This window comes from Pan troglodytes, chromosome 5, assembly GCF_028858775.2.
Source record: "Pan troglodytes isolate AG18354 chromosome 5, NHGRI_mPanTro3-v2.0_pri, whole genome shotgun sequence".
Classification (NCBI taxonomy): domain Eukaryota; kingdom Metazoa; phylum Chordata; class Mammalia; order Primates; family Hominidae; genus Pan; species Pan troglodytes.
In genome coordinates, this window is record NC_072403.2 from 170,182,917 (window position 1) to 170,202,448 (window position 19,532).

Here is a 19,532-nt window from a genome sequence, read left to right on the forward strand (position 1 = left end):
CATCTCCTAAGAACAATCCTGCATTCTCTTAAATAACCACAATGCTATTATCACACCCAAAAACACTAACAAAAATCTTCCCAAATCATCTAAAATTCAGTCTAATTCCATATTCAAGCTTCCCCAATTTTTCAAAAAAAAAAATATTTAAATCTGTTTTTTAAAACCAAGATTTAATAGTCTCTTTCAATTATAGAAAGTCTTCCCACCTTTTATTTTCACGATGCCAACTTTTTAAGGAGATCAGATAAGCCCTTTTGTATCTAGCTCCACATTGTAGATTAACCTGATTGTGAAATCTATGATATTGGATATACTATGCTCATTATGAAGGCATGGGAGTGATTTTCTAACAAATTTAAAATTATAAAACACTTATCAAGAGAATAGGGTATATTTTATCTCCATATTTATTCACAATTACCTAAGGAAGGAAGAAAATTGTCAAAAGCATTAAGCCCTTAAAATTAAATACAGTCCAAGAGAATAATGTTAATTAATTTTCTTTGCTTTTTTTTTGAGACAGAGTCTCAGTCTGTCACCCAGGCTGGAGTGCAGTGGCATGATCTTGGCTCATTGCAACCTCTGCCTCCTGAGTTCAAGTGATTCTCCTGCCTCAGCCTCCCGAGTAGCTGGGATTACAGGCACCCACCACCACACCTGGCTAATTTTTGTATTTTTAGTAGAGACAGGGTTTCACCATGTTAGCCAGGCTGGTTTCAAACTCCTGACCTCAGGTGACCCACCCACCTCAGCCTCCCAAAGTGCTTGGATTACAAGCGTGAGCCACCATACCTGGCCTGATTAATTTTCCATAGCTATAAAAAATATTAGTATAAGAAATGAAAAAAAGTATCAGGTTGATCATTCCAATGACTTTCAGATTACTGATAAGGATTCCAAGTCATATAGTGGATATTTACCAGCAAATGGATTCCGCAGTATCTTGGCTGATGTTGCCAATACTTTTCTTACTGCTTTGTGAAGTTCTTTTCTTGCCTGCCAGGCAATACCTAAAATGATTATAAAATTAAGTAAAACCAAGAATGTATTTTTTTTTTCTTTTGAGATGGAATCTTACTCTGTCGCCCAGGTTGGAGTGCAGTGGCACAATCTCGGCTCACTGCAAGCTCTGCCTCCCGGGTTCACCCCATTCTCCTGCTTCACAGCCTCCCGAGTAGCTGGAACTACAGGCCCTCACCACCACGCCTGGCTAATTTTTTTGTATTTTTAGTAGAGACAGGGTTTCACCTTGTTAGCCAGGATGGTCTTGATCTCCTGACCTCATGATCCGCCCGCCTCGGCCTCCCAAAGTGCTGGGATTACAGGCGTGAGCCATCACACCCGGCCCAAGAATGTATTCTTAACACTATGCTCCAACGTTTCAAAGAGAAATGTATAAACTCCAAATTTTTTCACAAAGAAAATACAAAATAACACTGTTGTCTTTTTATTGTCACTACCGATGCAACTAAAACCATTATGGAAACACAGAGCTCTCAATTCCAAAATAAGATTGCTCTCCAAGTCAGGGAAAAGTAAAAACAAAAACACTAACTACAAAAATACTAACTAAAGCTAATGAAAATCCTCATATACAACATAGGTTTCGCAATATCCAGGAAAATGTTCCTTATGATGAGCTCACCTCAAACTGAAGTTTGGAGATACTTTATTAAAGAGATTAAGTCTCAATATACAGGTGTATTATAAGCAACAACAATCATCTATGTAACTGAAATTGTAAACATACCATAAAAGCATGTTGAAATACACAAAATGATATAATAACAAATAGCAACAGGGCAGCAAGGTGACAGACACAGGAGAGCAGTAGAGCCTGCCTCACTCGAGGAACATCATGTTAACTGGCACATTCTAGCTAACAGTGTATGAACAGGCAGCTGTGAGTCAAGTATGTGACTCACCATGCTATCCATATGTTGAGGAAAATATACTCCTCTGCTCTAAAAGTTCATGTTCCCATGCAACCATATGATCACTAATGAGGGCTTCCATGTGTCCTAAATATTGAGAAGTGGAGTGTCCTAACTAGTAAAGACAGGTTTTCTAGCCTTGGTGACAGATAATTATAATAAATGAGTTGGCATTCATATTTATGAATATATCTCATGAGTTTGGTTTGCATGAATACATCCCTTAAAGTAGAAATATCGCTGAGCTAAATTACAAAATCATGTTTTTTGTACTTGCCAAACTGAGAGCCAGCCTCTGTATTGACAGCCCCACTAAGATGTGGAATTCCAGGTTCAGACTAAAAATGCCAGTTAGTCTTCACTTAATTTTAGGAGAGTTGCAAACCTGGATTAAATACGGAAGCCTAAACTTTGGTCCTCAATTAATTCTTCAGGAACTTGGTTTTCACGGGGTTTGGTGATTCTTAGAATTAGCTCAATCTGTATTACTAATACTGTGTTTTAAATAGACGCATTTTTAAATGCAATAACTAGCTTCCATTTTTCACAGAGGATTACTTTACAATAAACTTACCATGATTTTCTCCTTTATCTAAAGAAACTGTGTGCACATATATATATGACTTCATTTTTTCTCTTTCTACCACTTGAGTATCTAATGTCACAGCCTTCTTCAGGGCCAGAACTTCATATGTAAGAAACAAAGAACCTCTTAAAGAGAAAAGAAAAAATGCATCATAAATACACAATCAAAATGTAACACAAGAGCTACTCTTCTCTATTAAGCTTGTCATAGTAAACTTCTTTTTTATTGGGAAACATAACATGTATACAGTAATATGCATATAACATTTATACAGTCATGTACCACATACTGACTTTTTGTTCAAGGACAGACCTCATATACGATAGTGGTCTCATAAGATTATAATGGAGCTAAAAAAATTCCTATCTCCTAGTGACTGAGTAGCCATCGTAACACATTACTCACGTTTGTGGTGATGCTGTGTAAACAAATCTACTGTGCTGCCCGTCCTATAAAAGTCTAGCTCATACAATTACGTATAGTACATAATACTTGATAATAATAAATGTTACTGATTTATGTATTCACTATAGTATACTTTTATTGCTATTTCAGAGTGTACTCCTTCTACCTACCTGTAAAATGCCTAGGGCAGGTCCATCAGGAGGTATCCAGAAGAAAGTGTTGTTATCACAGGAGATGACAGCTCCATGCATGTCACTGCCCCCGAAGACCTCACAGTGGGACAAGATGCGGAGGTGGAGACAGTGATATGGATGATCCTGACCCTGTGTAGGCCTAGGCTAATGGGTTTGTGTTTCATTTTTAACAAAAACATTTAAAAAGTTAAAAAAAAAAAAATTTGCTGGCACAGTAGCAAGGCACGTAGTCTCAGCTATTCGGGAGGCTAAAGCAGAAGGATCCCTTGAGCCCAGGAGTTCAAGGCTGCAGCATGCTATGACTGTACCCACGAGTAGCCACTGCTCTCCAGCCTGGGCGACAGAGCAAGACCTCGTCTCAAAAAGATTTTTTTTTTTATTTGAGGTGGAGTCTCACTCTGTCGCCCAGGTTGAAGTGCAGTGGCACAATCTCGGCTCACCACAAGCTCTACCTCCTGGGTTCACGCCATTCTCTCACCTCAGCCTCCCAAGTAGCTGGGACTACAGGCGCCCGCCACCACGCCCGGGTAATTTTGTTTTTGTATTTTTAGTAGAGATGGGGTTTCGCCATGTTAGCCAGGATGGTCTCAATCTCCTGACCTTGTGATCCACCCACCTCGGCCTCTCAAAGTGCTGGGATTACAGGCGTGAGCCGCCGCGCCCGGCCTCGAAAATATTTTTTAATAGACAAAAGTTTATAGAATAAAGACATAAAGAAAGAAAATATTTTTGTATAGCTATACAATGTGTTTGTGTTTTAAGCTAAGTGTAATTACAAAAGTCAAAAAGTTTTTCAAAAATTTAAGTTCATAAGTTAAAAAAAAAAAAATACAGTAAGCTGAGGTTAATTATTAAAGCCAGGACTTTATTTATATTTAGAGACAGGGTCTCAACCACGTTGCCCAGGCTGGCCTCAAACTTCTGGGGTCATGTCATCCTCCTGCCTCAGCCTCCCGAATAGCTGAGACTACAGGCCCACACCACTACATCCAGCTAGGTTAATTATTGAAGAAAAAAATATTGTTTTATAAATATAGTGTAGCTGGGTGCAGTGGTGCATGCCTGTAGTACCAGCTAGTTAGAAGGCTGAGGCAGGAGGATCACTTGCGTCCAGGAGTTCAAGGCCAGCCTAGGCAAAACACAGTGAGACTCTGCCTTTAAAGAAAACACAAAGTTCAGCCAGGCACAGTGGCTCACACCTGTAATCTCAACACTTTGGGAGGCCGAGGCGGGCGGATCACCCGAGGTCAGGAATTCAAGACCGGCCTGGCCAACATGGCAAAACCAAGGCTCTACTAAAAATACAAAACTTAGCCAGGCATGGTGGCGGGCGCCTGTAATCCCAGCTACTCAAGAGGCTGAGACAGGAGAATTGCTTGAACCAAGGAGGCAGAGGTTGTAGTGAGACGAGATCATGCCACTACACTCCAGCCAGGGCGACTGAGCAAGACTCCGTCTCCGAAAAAAAAAAAAAAAAAAAAAAAAGTGTAACGTAGCCTAAGTACACAGTGTTGATAAAGTCTATAGTAGTGTGCAGTAATGTCCTAGGCCCTCACTCTCACTCACCCAGAGCAACTCCAGGTCCTGTAAGCTCCACTCATGGTAAGTGCCCTATATAAGTGTACCATTTTAAAATTTTATTTACTGTACCTTTTTTTGTTTGGATACGTTTAGGTACACAAATACTTCCCATTGTGTTATAATAGCCTACCGTGTTCAGCACAGTCACATGGCTGCACAGGTTTGGAGCCTAGGAGCAACAGGCTGTCCCATACAGCCTAGGTGTGGAGTAGGCTCTGCCACCCAGGTCTGTGCAAGTGCACTCTGTGATGATTGCACAACAATGAAATCACCTAACAACACATTACTCAGAATGTATCGCCATTATTGACACATGACTGTATATATACATATACATGTATATACACATTTCGGCTTACAAATAATAAATAGCTGCATAATCATATCCAGGCAAGAAACAGAATGTTAACAGAACCCCAGAAACCCACAATGTGTCCCTCCCGGATAATGACCTGTTCTCATCTCTATATATGATTCTGATTTTTATTATAACAATGTGCTTTTCTTTACAGTTTTACCACCTATATATGCATCCTTAAACAACAGAGCTTAGTTTTGCCTGTTTTTGAAATTCATATCAATGGAATCACACTACATGTATTCTTTTGCTCAGCCTTGTATTTGTGAGTCATCCATGTTGTTGCATGTAAAATGTAGTTCCCGCACTTAGATTTTCGTATAGTATGCAATTATCCATTGCATGGATATACTACAACTTACTTATTCACTCTCCCATAGATGGGTATTGAGAACGTTTCTAGTTTGAGTCTGTTACAACAATGCTGTGACATATCTTATACATCTGTACTGTGCATACACGTACGTGTTCCTCTACCTACACGTACAGGTATCTAGAATTACATACCTTCTGATAGTATACATATTCAATTTTACTAGAGAATGACAAACCGTTTTTGCAAAAAGATTAGCCAACGTGTACTCCCATCATCAGCATATGAAAGCTTTTCCTTTCCTAAGAGCAACACCTGAAGTTAACTTTAAATGTTGTTTGTTGTGAATCTCAAAATGAAGATTTCTTTTTTCCTAATCAGATTGACTTACACACTCCCTAAATCCTGACACAAAGATTGCACTCTGGATTCAGAGTTTAGCACCTTCTTCTGACCTTTGGTTTCTACCCTCAGGCAAGCAGGTAAAACAAAGTCCAGACACTAGCTAGCACCAGAGGAACACAAAGAAGCCTCTTTAGAATCCTCTGCCCTCGGCCAAGGGCAGTGGCTCAGGCCTGTAATCCCAGCACTTTGGGAGGCCAAGACGGGCAGATCACCTGAGCTCAGGAGTTCAAGACTAGCCTGGGCAACATGGCAAGACCCCGTCTCTACTAAAAATACGAATACAAATAATAATAATAATAACAATGATAATAACAGCCAGGTGTGGTGGTACACACCTGTGATCCAGCTATTTGGGAGGCTGAGGTGGGAGGATCACCTGAACCCAGGGGGCAGAGGCTGCACTGAGTGGAGATCATGCTACTGCACTCTAGCCTGGGTGACAGAGGAAAACTCTGTCTCAAAAAAAAAAAAAAGAATCCTCTGCTCTCTTCGGGATGTATCTGAACAGCCAACAAAAGGGGTAAATGTATTCAGTACTTTTATCCTGTTTTCCATGAAAGACAAAATTCTTTACTATAATAAAAAACTGTAATTAATGTTCACTATATTCCTGAATATAATTGTGAGCTAGACAAACTGCATTACAGAAAAGGTTACATATACATTTATGCTTTGCCCAGAATGAGTCAAAGGGAAAAATTATCTAAATATATTTTGCCTTACATTACAATGTCATGGAGAAATGTATGCATTTGGATAAAATGCCAAATATATCTCTTTTATCATTTCGGCATCTGAGAGTTAATTTTATATTTGTACTAGTAAAAAGTATTAACAAATACAGTACGATAGTATTACATATATATTCCTCCCCCTAAAAAAAAGTAAAAGAGTATGAAAAATAACAATTTGCTGAAAGAGGGTCACTGCATTCATTACACATGCTCCTGAGGGAGCATCAGATAGGAGACGTCCATCTGTTGGTTTTCTCAGTCAGCCTCAATTTCCTTTCATGCGAGCTTTATGGTGAGTTAAGGGATTTTCCAAAATACTTTTGACCATAGTCAATTTGTACCTTTTTCACCCACTTTAGAACCTAATACCAGATGTGACCCTAAGTGTGTCAGAGCTGAGTGAGTGCCCGATTTAACTGTGTCAGAGCTGAGTGAGTGCCCGATTTAAGCATGCCGGAGCTGAGTGAGTGCCCGATTTAAGTGTGCCAGAGCTGAGTGAGTGCCTGATTTAAGTGTGCCGGAGCTGAGTGAGTGCCCGATTTAAGCCTGCCGGAGCTGAGTGAGTGCCTGATTTAAGTGTGTCAGAGCTAAGTGAGTGCCTGATTTAAGTGTGTCAAAGTGCTTTTCTCACAGCAGCAGTGCCTGGCAGGCAGAGTTCCTAGTACACATTTGGCTCCAAGAGAAAGCACTCCTCAGAAAGTAAGGAAACCACATCATGACAACATTTAAGTGGTGGGATCAGTGATTAAATCCACTAGTCTAATTCCAAAATCTATACCCTTTCAAGACCTCATGCAACCTGTCAATCACTGCCATTGAGATTTCCAATAGAGTATAATGAAGCCAATTAATATTCCACAGTTGACGACTTACCCTAAAATAAGTGATCCAGTAAACTTTATTATATTTCCTTCAAAAGAAAAAAAGTCAATGTGATGAATTTCATTTTTAAAAGTGTGAAAGGAAATAGGCAACAGTGTCTCTACCTATATCATATATTATCAGATAAGAAGTTATTATTTTTCTATTAATATAATCAGTTGCTATTAATAAATGGTCTCCTATCCTTAGACACAAACACACAAATCAACAAGTACTAAGTGCAAATATAATGTATATTGATGACATTTCATACCTCCCCTTTCTCCACCTCCTAGTCCCTGTTCCACTACTGATGCTAGTAGGACTACAATGCTTCCACCAAATGCAACATGCAGGCAGCTCACTTCCCTTCTGACCCCTTTTAGTTAACAACCCATTAAAGAAAGAAATGGGAAGCATTGTCCCTATCACTACTAGGACTATACTGAAGGATTATATTGTCAAGTGGGGACACAAAAGAATGTTTTCTAAAGTAATTATGTTATAATTGATGGTTAGGTACATACGTACGTAGCCCCATTTAAAATAGAGATTAGGCCGGGTGCGGTGGCTCATGCCTGTAGTTCCAACACTTTGGGAGGCCAAGGCGAGTGGATCACCTGAGGTCAGGAGTTCGAGACCAGCCTGGCCAACATGGTGAAATCCCATCTCTACTAAATAGTAAAAAAAAAATTATCCAGGCATGGTGGCGCATGCCTGTAATCCCAGCTGCTCGGGAGGCTAAGGCAGGAGAATCGCTTGAACCACGGAGGCAGAGGTTGCAGTGAGCCGAGATTGTGCCACTGCACTCCAGCCTGGTCGACAGAGCAAGACTCCATCTTAAAATAAATAAATAAAATAAAATACAGATTATATTCTACAAGTTTGTTTATAAATGTTTGTTTGGGTCTTGGAAAACTTTTTTAATATTAAAAAATTCCTATGGCAGACACTGATAATTGCCTGTCCAATACACATGCCCTTTAATCCTTACAAATACACAACCTGATTACCACCTAAAAATATTCAAATTCCTAGACAACTCTGTAGCTAGGGCTAACAGTGTAACACAGTTGTAGCCAATCGGATATAGATGGAAGTCTATAGAGATGGATCCCTCCCCACATAAAAAGACAAAGCCTCAAAATGGCTTTTGGCCCTCTGCTTCTTGATGCCCAAGGATTCAGCAAGCATCTTGTGACCATGAGGACAATAAAGAGAATGGAACAGGAAGACAAGAAGATTGCTAAACTGTAATTCCTGCCCTAAAGTGTCTCCACCTTGGCTTATTATTATGTAAGAAGAATGAAAACCATATTAACTTAAGCCACTGGACTCAAGCTTCTGTTACATGCACTGAGCACAACCTTAACTGATGGTACTCATGATTAGGTACTGAGGCTAGCCCACAAAAATCTTTATATATATATATATAAATATATAAATATATTATATTTATATATAAATATATTTTATATATAATAAATATATTATATATGTTTAAATGTATAATATATTTATATAATATATTAATATATTATATAAATATATTTTTATATAATAAATATTAATATATTATATAAATATATTTTATATATAATAAATATTAATGTATTTATATAAATATTAATATATTTATATATAATAAATACATATAAACTATATATATATGTATAGACAGAGTTTCACTCTGTTGCCCAGGCTGGAGTGCAATGACACAATCTCAGCTCACTGCAATCTCCACCTCCTGGGTTGAAGCGATCCTCCTGCCTCAGCTTCCTGAGGAGCTAGGATTACAGGCGCCCACCACCACACCCAGCTAATTTTTGTATTTTTAGTAGCGACGGGGTTTCGCCATGTTGACCAGGCTGGTCTTGAACTCCTGACTTCAAGTGATCCACCCACCTCAGCCTCCCAAAGTGCTGGGATTACAGGCATGAGTCACCGCACCCAGCCTTAACCTATAATTTATTGCACGTATTGAGATAGTCCTTTGTTCAGAGCTTCAACTCATGCTGCCAAAATGACATTTGTCCTCACTTCTCTTTTTGTATTTAAAACACAGTATCAGAATTTTCTAGATGAAAATGATCTATCCCTAAAAACAGATTTCTCTTAAAGATCAAAAAGAAACTCCATGAGGAAAAGGACTTTGTTTTATTCAATATTGTATTCTTAGGGCCTAGAATTGTACCTGGCACACAGTAGATGGTCAATTAAATATTTTGTTTATTGTCAAATGAATAAAAGATGTTCTACGCCAATCTTCTCATTTTACACATAAAGGAAATAATGCTCAGAAAAGGTAAGTTATTTTATTCTTCCATTCAACAAACACTGTTTGATCACCTACTACATGCCATGCATAATAAATAACTAGGTTATAGTGGTAAACAAGATAAAATACTGCCTTCACAGAGTTTACAGCATATGGGGAAAGACAGATAATTAAGTTCTATACTGACCCTATGAAATGACAAGTAACAGATCCAACCGGGCCTAGGGTGTCAGAGAAAGCTTCCTAAACGAAGGCAAGGCTCCAAATGGAGTAGACTGGAGCCATATCCCGAGCCCCCGTAAGGCAAGGACAACATCTTCCTTGCTCACCAGTGTATTCCCAGAACCTAATATGGGTGTTGTTTTGCAAGAGCTTAATAAATATCTGCTGAATGAAAATGCAGTTATATTTAAGTTTAGGATGATGAGTATGAAATTTGACAGAAGAAGTAGAAGAGGGAAAATAATTCTCAAGAAAAAGGAGTATATATGGCTCTGGGCCTATAAATTTGGGGTGAACTATTAGTACAGAAAGACATAAACAAATTTGAGATTTAATCATGGGTTCAAAAAGTTTTTGTGGCCCACCTTAGAAATGGCCACAATTCTATCACTGTTCCTATAAGAAAATAAGAGTTGTTTAAGCTGTACTCACTGATCTCTCTCCAGTGTGTGCCACTTTTTGGTGGGGAAGTAGAGGTTCCTATTCTTCTGCAACAGATGACACAATAAGCAGCCAGGGACATTCTGTGTAAGTAGAACAATTACAACAAATTTAATTTAGCATCTAAATCAAAACACTTGTTTTAACTACAAGAACATGTTACCATCACAGTGGATGACCCACAGAGTTAGCTTTTTCAAGACTACGAAGAAAACTTTCCAATTAAAAAAAAATTCTCCATTAAAAACTTAAAAGGGACTTATTAGAATAATATTTTGTTAGAATTTTCATTATTCTTCCTCACACTGTGTCCAATTGTGCATAGTTTTCACAATTGGAAAGATGATCTAAATATGATACAATCATTCCCAGAACACAAGAATTAAACGGTAACAAGAACAGACAGACTATTAATCAGAATACCAATATAGGCATGAAAAAAATTTAATGTCTTTGAACATATATGTATATATGTATTTATCTCTGATGACTGAAGGCCCCACAGAAATGAGAAGCTCTACGTGGACGGTACACTTAGAATCCATAGAAGCATTTAGCTTTTCTCTAGTTCTTTCAGGATAGTACCCACGTTGTTTAAAATTTTTGAAATTTGTTCATTGTTGGCATTCTATCAAAGGAGAGCTGTCATCCACCTAATTCATCAACTGAGTAAAGATGATCATATGCTGCAATCATTCCCAGAACACAACTCAGTATTCTAGACCCATATCAGGTTGTCTTTGGATAGCGAGGTTTTTTTTTCTTTTTCCTTTTGCTATAAGGGAAAGGAAGGAAGGTACCTTGAAGGTACCTCTCTCTTTTGTTTTGTTTTCTATTTCTGCTTTTTATTATTTTCTTCTTTCTTTCTTTCTTTGGGTGCACCCTGTCCTTTTCCTAACTTCTTCAATAATGCCTAAGATGAGCATTTCTTGTTCTTTCACAAATGCATTTAACACTAGAAATTGTTATAATCCCAGCACATTGGGAGGCTGAGGTGGGCAGATCACGTGAGCTCAGGAGTTCAAGACCAGCCTGGCCAACACAGTGAAACCCTGACTCTACCAAAAAGAATTAGCCAGGTGTGGTGGCGCACTCCTGTAGTCCCAGCTACTCGGGAGGCTGAGGTGGGAGAATTGCTTGAACCTGGGACGCTGAGGTTGCAGTGAGCCGAGATTGCGCCACTGTACTCCAGCCTGTCGTCTCCAGCAAGAGTGAGACCCGGTTTCAAAAAAAAAAAAAAAAAAGACTATAAATTATCCCTCTAAAATTCGACTGTAATTTTTCTCTAATCTGTGAGCTGTTTAAGAGTGTAGCTTTTAGTTTCCAAATATATAAAACTTTTTAAGATTATCTTTTTTTTTTTTTTGAAACAGGGTATGGCTCTGTCACCCAGGCTGGAGTGCAATGGTGCAATCACCACCCACTGCAACCTCTGCCTCCCAGGCTCAAGCAATCCCCCCACCTCAGCCTACCGAGCAGCTGGGACTACAGGTGCCCACCACCACACTCAACCAATTTTTTGTATTTTTTGTAGAGACAGGGTTTCACCATATTACCCAGGCTGGTCTTGAACTCCTGACCTCAAGTGATCCACCCGCCTCGGCCTCCCGAAGTGCTGGGATTACAGGCAAAGATTATCTTATTCTGCTATGTGACATAGATTCTTTAAAATTGTGAAGACTTGCTTTGTTACCTGGTTCCAGTCAATATTTATAAATATATCATATAAGCTTATTCTTTGTTGCGAGCAGAATATATCCATTATACTAGGCTTGTTAATTTTGTTGTTTCTATAGTCTTGCTAATTTTTTTCACAGCTCCAAACGGCCATTGAACAGCCTTCCTAATTTTGTCTGCATGATCTACCAATACGAGACGGGTTTTTTAAAAGTTTCATACTGATTTGTGCACTTGTCGATTTACCCCTTTTGTTGTCCTTTTTTTTTTTTATTCATTAAGCAAATACTTATCTGAGTCCCTAGGAACGAAGAACTGTTGTAGATGCTAGCAATTTAACAATGAAAAAGAAAAATTTGCCCTTGCTTTCATGGATCTGACTCTCTAGTGCAGAACACCCCAATCTGTGGCAAACAAATACTACCCTTTTTGGGGGGTCATAATGTGAAAAGATATACCATTAGGTGCACACAAATGAATGATTATTAGAAACTTAGTACTTTTTTCCTTTTGTCATCACATACTATCTTCCTTTATCCCTACTAACATTTATTGCTTTAAGTTCCTTGCCAGTTTTCTAAGTATTTAACTATCTTACCTTTTCCCATCATGGTTATAATCTTTTGGTATCATTTATAATTTCAAAACCTCTCTTTGAATAGATGAATTTAATCCATTTACATTTATCGCATGTTGGATAGATCAGGATTGTTTTATTACTCTTTAATTGGCTTAAAGTTATACAATTTATTTCTATTCCTTTAGTAAATAGCTACATTTTAAATGTGCTATATACAGTATGAATTTAAACAATATAATTATCCTCCCAAATGAGAATATTACAATGCTTTAAATCCGATCCTCTCCTATCTTGGGTATTTCTGTCTAGTATTTTAATTCCATTTTATTTTTAAACATCCCAAAAGAAGTCATTTTTAAAAGCAGTCAACCTAAATTTTACCAACATTTTGTCAGTTTCCTTCCTTACTTTTGTTTCTTGCATCCACAACTTCCTCCTAGGTTCAAATCATTCTTGATGAAGGTATATCCTTTGATAGTTCCTTCATGAAGGCATATATGTAGTTAGCACTCTCACTCTCAGCATGTCTAAAAATGCTCTATTTTAGATATACTAAAAAATAGTTGTGTTTGGGCCAGGCGTGGTGACTCATGCCTGCAATCCCAGCACTTGGAGGCCAAGGTGGGCAGACTGCTTGAGCCCAGGAGCTCTAGGCCAGCCCAGGAGTTCAAGACCAGTGAGACTTCATCTCTCCAGAAAAATTTTAAAAATTAGCTGGGCCTGTTGGCATGTGCCTGTATCCCCAGCTACTCGGTAGGCTGAGGCAGAGGAATTGCTTGAGCCTGGGAGACGGAGGTTTCAGTGAGCCATGATCACGCACTACACTCTAGCCTGGGAGACAGAGTAAGACTCTGTCTCAGAAAAAAAAAAAAAAATAGTAATAGCTGGGTTTGGAATTCTGGGTTTAAAATTTAGAATAACAGTAAGTTTCCTTTGGTACATTAATATTTTCACTGATATTTCTTGTTGCTCAGGAGAAATCTAAGTCTAATTGTTGTTTCTTTGTAGGCAAAATAATAGCAAAGAAGTTTAAGAATGTGCTCTGTAGGACCACACTGCCTGGTTTCAAATCCAGTTCCACAAACAACTTGTATTAGTAATTTTTTTTTTTTTTTTTTTTTTTTAAGAATGCTTTGACATCTTAGGACCTTAAGGACCCAGGGAGTGACTGTCCCTCTCTGGGATAGCTAACTGCTAGAGGTAGCAAACAACCTGCCTGTGAGCATGCCTCTCATATGCAAACCAACCAATCCCAGGTGCATACCCCCAACCACCACACACAGCCAATGCTTCCCTTACTCTAAATCTCCTCAGAGCCAGGTACTAGGCAGCTAGAGACCACCTCTCTGGTCTGCCAAATTATTCGAACTATCCAATCCTAAATTTGTTCAGCTCGTCTACCCTGTCTCGCTCATTCCTTCCCACAAAAAACCACAATAAAAGAAAGCTCTGGCCCATACTTTCACATTGCTCCTTATGCCTCCTGAATGACCCTGGTACTTCCCCATGTGGCTTTGCATGGTATGGCACGCCCACTCTTCCTTGGGAACTGTACATAATAAGCTCTTCTTTCAAGGCAGTTGTCTCTGTGTCTGTCTTCTTACCATTCCTGATTAAAACAAAATCCAGGTACATTTGAAAACACTAGACATATGATAATGGGCTATTTAACCTCTGTGTCTCACTTTCCTCATCTATAAAATGGTGATAATAAGAGAACTACTGTAAAGGGTTGTTACAAATATCACATGAGTTAATATATGTAAAACACACAGAATAGTGCCTATTCCAAATTAAGTGTTCAATAAATGCTACTTATCATTAACTATCAATATTATATTCCATCTGGCAGTTTTAAGATCTTTTTGATGTTCTTACAATTCTCTACTTTATGTCTGGGTATGGGTTTGTTTTTATATACCCCACTCAAGATTTGGTATGCTCCTTCGATCTTAGAACTCACATTTTTCTTCAATTCTGCAATATTCTTAACAATTACCACTTTGACCCCCATTCGACTTTTACCTTCTGATACTCCTATTAGATGTACGCTAGATTTTTAAAGTCTAACCTTCAAATCTCAACTTCTTCCATTTTTTTCTATCTCTCTGACATGTACTATAGATTATTTCCCCAAATCTATCTTCCAATTCATCATCTTCTATTTAGTTGTATTTAGACTATCATTCGATCCATCCACTGAGTATTTCAAAAACTTTTATTTCTAAAATTTCCAGTTGGCTCACTTTCATACTTGCCTGCTTTTTTTACACATAGTTTTTGTCTTAAATGCAGATTTTTTTTAATGGCCACAAATTATTCCTTTTCGTATAACCATGATCTTTGGTAGTCCCCTCCCGCGGTGACTTTAGATTGATCTTACGAGTAACTTTGGCCATAGGACAATAGAAGCATGATGCAAGCTGAGACTTGGGAAGTACGTGCACATTGACGCTCCTGTCTTTTTGCTCTTGAGAAACCTGTGACCAGCACCATGTAAAGATGCCTAGGTTAGTCTGCTGGATCACAAGAGAAATGTCCAATATCCCCATTAATGAAGCCAACAAGTACCAACTGACAGCCAGCAACAGCCGCCAGGCATGTGAAACCACATCAAACTAGCCAGCCCCTAGGTGACCCTACAAATCCATATTCAGTCCTTAGCCTGTAAGCAATAATAAATGTTTGTTTTAGCCCGTAGCCTTTGGGATGGTTTATAATGCCTCAAAAAGCTGACATGTAACTTCTAAACTTTCCTTCACACAAGATATATGAGGTTGCTGCCAGCATAACTTGTTTTACAGTAAATTTTTTTTTTTTATAAGTAGAGGGAATAGAGGAATACACTATAAAATAACAATAAAAAGTATACCATAGGGCCAAGTGTGGTGGCTCATGCCTATAATCCCAGTGATTTGGGAGGCCAAGGTGGGATGATTGCTTGAGACCACAAATCAACTGACTATATCTGTGGCACATGCCTGTAATACCAGCTACTCAGAAGCCTGAGGCAGGAGGACTGCTTGAGCTCAGGAGCCCAACACCAGCCTAGGCAACAAAGTGAGACCCACATCTCAAAACAAACAAACAAACAAAAAACCCTAATGGAATACAAATGTATGGACCTATTCCACTCCATCGATCTATTTATCTATCCTTATATAAACACTGCACTGTTTAGATTATGTAGGGTTTTTTTTGTTGTTGTTGTTTGTTTTGTTTTTGACAGAGTCTCACTCTGTCGCCCAGGCAGGATGGAGTGCAGTGGCCTGATCTCGGCTCACTGCAACCTCCGCCTCCCAGGTTCAAGCAATTCTCCTGCCTCAGTCTCCCAAGTAGCTGGGATTACAGGTGCCCACCACCATACCTGGCTAATTTTTGTATTTTGGGTAGAGACAGGGTTTCACCATGTTGGCCAGGCTGGTCTTGGAACTCCTGACCTCGTGATCCACCCACCTCGGCTTCCCAAAGTGCTGGGATTACAGGTGTGAGCCACCGCACCAGGCAGATTACTGTAGTTTTTAAGGTAAGTCTTGAAGCTAGTAGTATAAATTTTCCAGCTGTGTCCTTCCTTTTCAAGACGGACTATTCTAGGTCCTTGGCACTTCCACATAATTTTAGAGTCTGCTTGTCAATTTCTATTTAAAAGCACCTTTAAGATTATGGGGCCAGGCACGGTGGCTCACGCCTGTAATCCCAGCACTTTGGGAGGCCGAGGCAGGCGGATCACGAGGTCAGGAGATTGAGACCATCCTGGATAACCCGGTGAAACCCCGTCTCTACTAAAAATACAAAAAAATTAGCTGGGTGTGGTGGCGGGCGCCTGTAGTCCCAGCTACTCGGGAGGCTGAGGCAGGAGAATGGCGTGAAACCAGGAGGTGCAGCTTGCAGTGAGCGAAGATTGTGCCACGGCAGTCCAGCCTGGGCGACAGAGCGAGACTCCATTTCAAAAAATATATATATATATATATTATGACGGTGATTACATAAAATCTGAAACACTGATTTTAAGTAGAGAACGGAGAAATTTTGAGACTAAGAAAGACACAGAAAATAAAAGGGAACAGATTATAATTTAAAAATAAAACAAATATTTGAAAATTCCATTAAGTTTAACAATATGGAGGTCACTGGGATCTTCATATCAGTAGTTTCATTGCCCTGGTGGAGGAAGCCAGAGTGAAACATCATTTCATGCTTTCATTCTGATTAATAAAACGTGAGTTGTAGCTAGGTACACAGACAACAAAAAAGACTACATCACCTTTCTTTCTTCTAGTTAACTATGGGCACTTACAAAGAATTGGCTAATGAAATATGAGTGGATGTGTCATGTGCAATTTCTGAAAAGTGTCCTTAAAAAGAAGGGTATGTGCCTTTCTTCCTCCTTCCCTCCTCCCTCTTGCTAGAATGAGCAACTGCCAGTTTGAATTAAAGCAGTCATCTTACCATGAAGCATCTTATTAAGGACGGTAGAGCAGCCAGATAGAAGAATCTGAGTCCCTGATGATTACAGAGCTGCTTCCATAAAAGCATGGCTGCCTACCTATGCAATTACATACATATTTAAGCCAGTATTATCTTGTTTTCTGTGTAACACAGCTGATTCCAACACACCACAGTTTTTTTGTTTGTTTGTTTTTTGTTTTTGAGACGGAGTCTCACTCTGTCACCCAGGCTGGAGTGCAGTGGCGCGATCTCGGCTCACTGCAAACTCCGTCTCCCAGGTTCACACCATTCTCCTGCCTCAGCCTCCCGAGTAGCTGGGACTACAGGCGGCTGCCACCACGCCCGGCTATTTTTTTGTATTTTTAGTACAGACGGGGTTTCACCGTGTTATCCAGGATGGTCTCAATCTCCTGACCTCGTGATCCACCCGCCTCGGCCTACCAAAGTGCTGGGATTACAAGCGTGAGCCACCGTGCCCGGCCCAGTTCTTAATATCTATATGCCAGTGATCTCAGAGTACCTCTAGCTACGATCTTTCCTGACCTATCTATCCAACAGCTATTGGAACATTTCCACTTGGATGTCCAACAGGCCTTTCATACTCAACTGTCCAAAACAGAATTCTTTACTTTTTCTCCCCAAACTCTTCCTCCACAAATCTTCTCCATCACTATCCACCAAATGGTCAATGCTTTTTGATTGTAAATGGTAAATGATCTACCTTTTAACTGAAGCAAAAAAACAGATGTTGCCCTTGATTCCTTGTTTTCCCCTTACTCTACATCTAAACCACGCATAGTTGCTCTTCTCTACCATCAAAACATACCCCAAAATCCATCCATTTTTCTCTGTATTCACTGCTACACTCTTGTCTAGTTCAAGCCAACATCATCTCTCATTTGGAGTAATAAAATGACACCTCAAAGGTGCTTTTTGTAACTTAAGAAATCCTTCTCAGAGACATTAAAAAAAAAGTTCTGGAGATAGATAGTAGTGCTGGTTGCACAATGTGAATGTCACTGAACTCAACGACTCAACATGGTTAACATGATAAATCTTATGTGTAACAAGATTTAACAAAGCAAACAAAAAAGAAATCTTTCCCAGAGACAATGGTCTCTTATATTCCTTTCCAAATACCTTGCAGCTGTGCCATTCACATTTAGGTCTTTATCTGGAAACTGTTGTCAATAGTTTGAAAGTAAGAATCTAATCCTGTCTGTATACCATAACAATGCCAGATATCTCAGCAACCATATATTTCATCATCCTTTATTGAATAGTCTATGCTTTCCCCCTGCTTTGCAATACCACTTAGTGGTATACTAAACTCCCATATGTAAATAGGTATGTTTCTAGTGTCTCTATTCTGTTCCATGAATCTAATTCTCTATCCCTGAATCAATATCATACCATCTTAATAATTACAACTTTATATTAAGCTTTGGTATCTGATAGGGAGAGACCTTATTTTTCTTCTTCTTCAAAATTGACTTCACTATTCTTGGTCCTTTGCCTTTCCATATAAATTTTAAGTTCAGCATGTCAAATTCCATAAAACAATACGGTGATTTTAATTGGCATTACACTGAATTCGTAGAACTGAGGAAAACTGACATCTTTTTGTTGAGTCTTTCCATCTATTAATACGGTATATCTCACCATTTACTTGGGTCATCTTTTGTGTTCCAACAGAGCCTTACAATTTTCTGTCTAAAGGACTACACAGCTTTAGGTTCATCTATTTCTAGGTACCTTTAGTTTTGAATGCCATTATGAATAGTGTCTTTTTATTATTAAAACTCCTAGTTAATTGTTACTGGTATACAAAAGTTTTTAAATGCAGAAATTAAGGCCATTTCTGACATCCCCCTGGCCAAAATAACCCCTCTAGTCACTCTTTATCACATCACCAAATGGTACTTATTCCTTAACTGATTTCAGAGTCTCTCTGCCCCCACCAAAATTAGTTACCTGTTCACCATTGTATCCCAAGCGCCTAGAATAATAGCTGACACCCATCAAGTGCACAAAAATGGAACTGATGAGATCAAGGAAGAGAATGTATGCAAGATGAAAAAAAAGCAAATAAAAGATACTTGGGAAGAAGAAGACTTGGAGGCAATTTTTTTATTTTAAAGAGAGTGCAACAATATGTAAATCACCAGTTGGAAAAGATTTGAGGGATAGAAAGAGGGAACTAAATGGAAGAGCTGGGTTCCTTAGCGATCACATGAACACACACGATGTTAAAAAAAAAAAAAAAAAAAAGGCAGCATGAGGTCGGGCGCGGTGGCTCACACCTGTAATCGCAGCACTCTGGGAGGCCGAGGCGGGGGATCACCTGATGTCAGGAATTCCAGACCAGCCTGGCCAACATGGACAAACCCCGTGTCTACTAAAAATACGAAAATCAGCCGGGCGTGGTAGCGCACGCCTGTAATCCCAGTTACTAGGGAGAATGAGGCAGGATAATTGCTTGAACCCAGGAGACGGAGGTTGCAGTGAGCC

The 19,532-nt window shown here is 39.1% G+C and overlaps 1 protein-coding gene across 5 annotated transcripts in view; it reads right to left on the reverse strand.

The window, feature by feature from the left end:
- Nucleotides 1-19,532, reverse strand: part of SERAC1 (serine active site containing 1) — a 57,916-nt gene that overhangs the window by 37,581 nt on the left and 803 nt on the right. The window contains exons 2-6 of one of the 5 annotated variants that reach the window (XM_016956538.4): nucleotides 14,033-14,181; nucleotides 10,307-10,398; nucleotides 7,387-7,423; nucleotides 2,512-2,648; nucleotides 924-1,013 (exon numbers count right to left, since the gene is read on the reverse strand). In XM_016956538.4, coding sequence (XP_016812027.1) covers nucleotides 924-1,013; nucleotides 2,512-2,648; nucleotides 7,387-7,423; nucleotides 10,307-10,397 — 355 coding nt within the window. In that variant the 5' untranslated portion in view covers nucleotide 10,398; nucleotides 14,033-14,181. Of the gene's footprint in view, nucleotides 1-923; nucleotides 1,014-2,511; nucleotides 2,649-3,098; nucleotides 3,192-7,386; nucleotides 7,424-10,306; nucleotides 10,399-14,032; nucleotides 14,182-19,532 lie in introns of those variants that run through there. The other 4 variants (XM_016956536.3, XM_016956537.4, XM_016956539.4 and 1 more) reach the window with 4 other exon arrangements.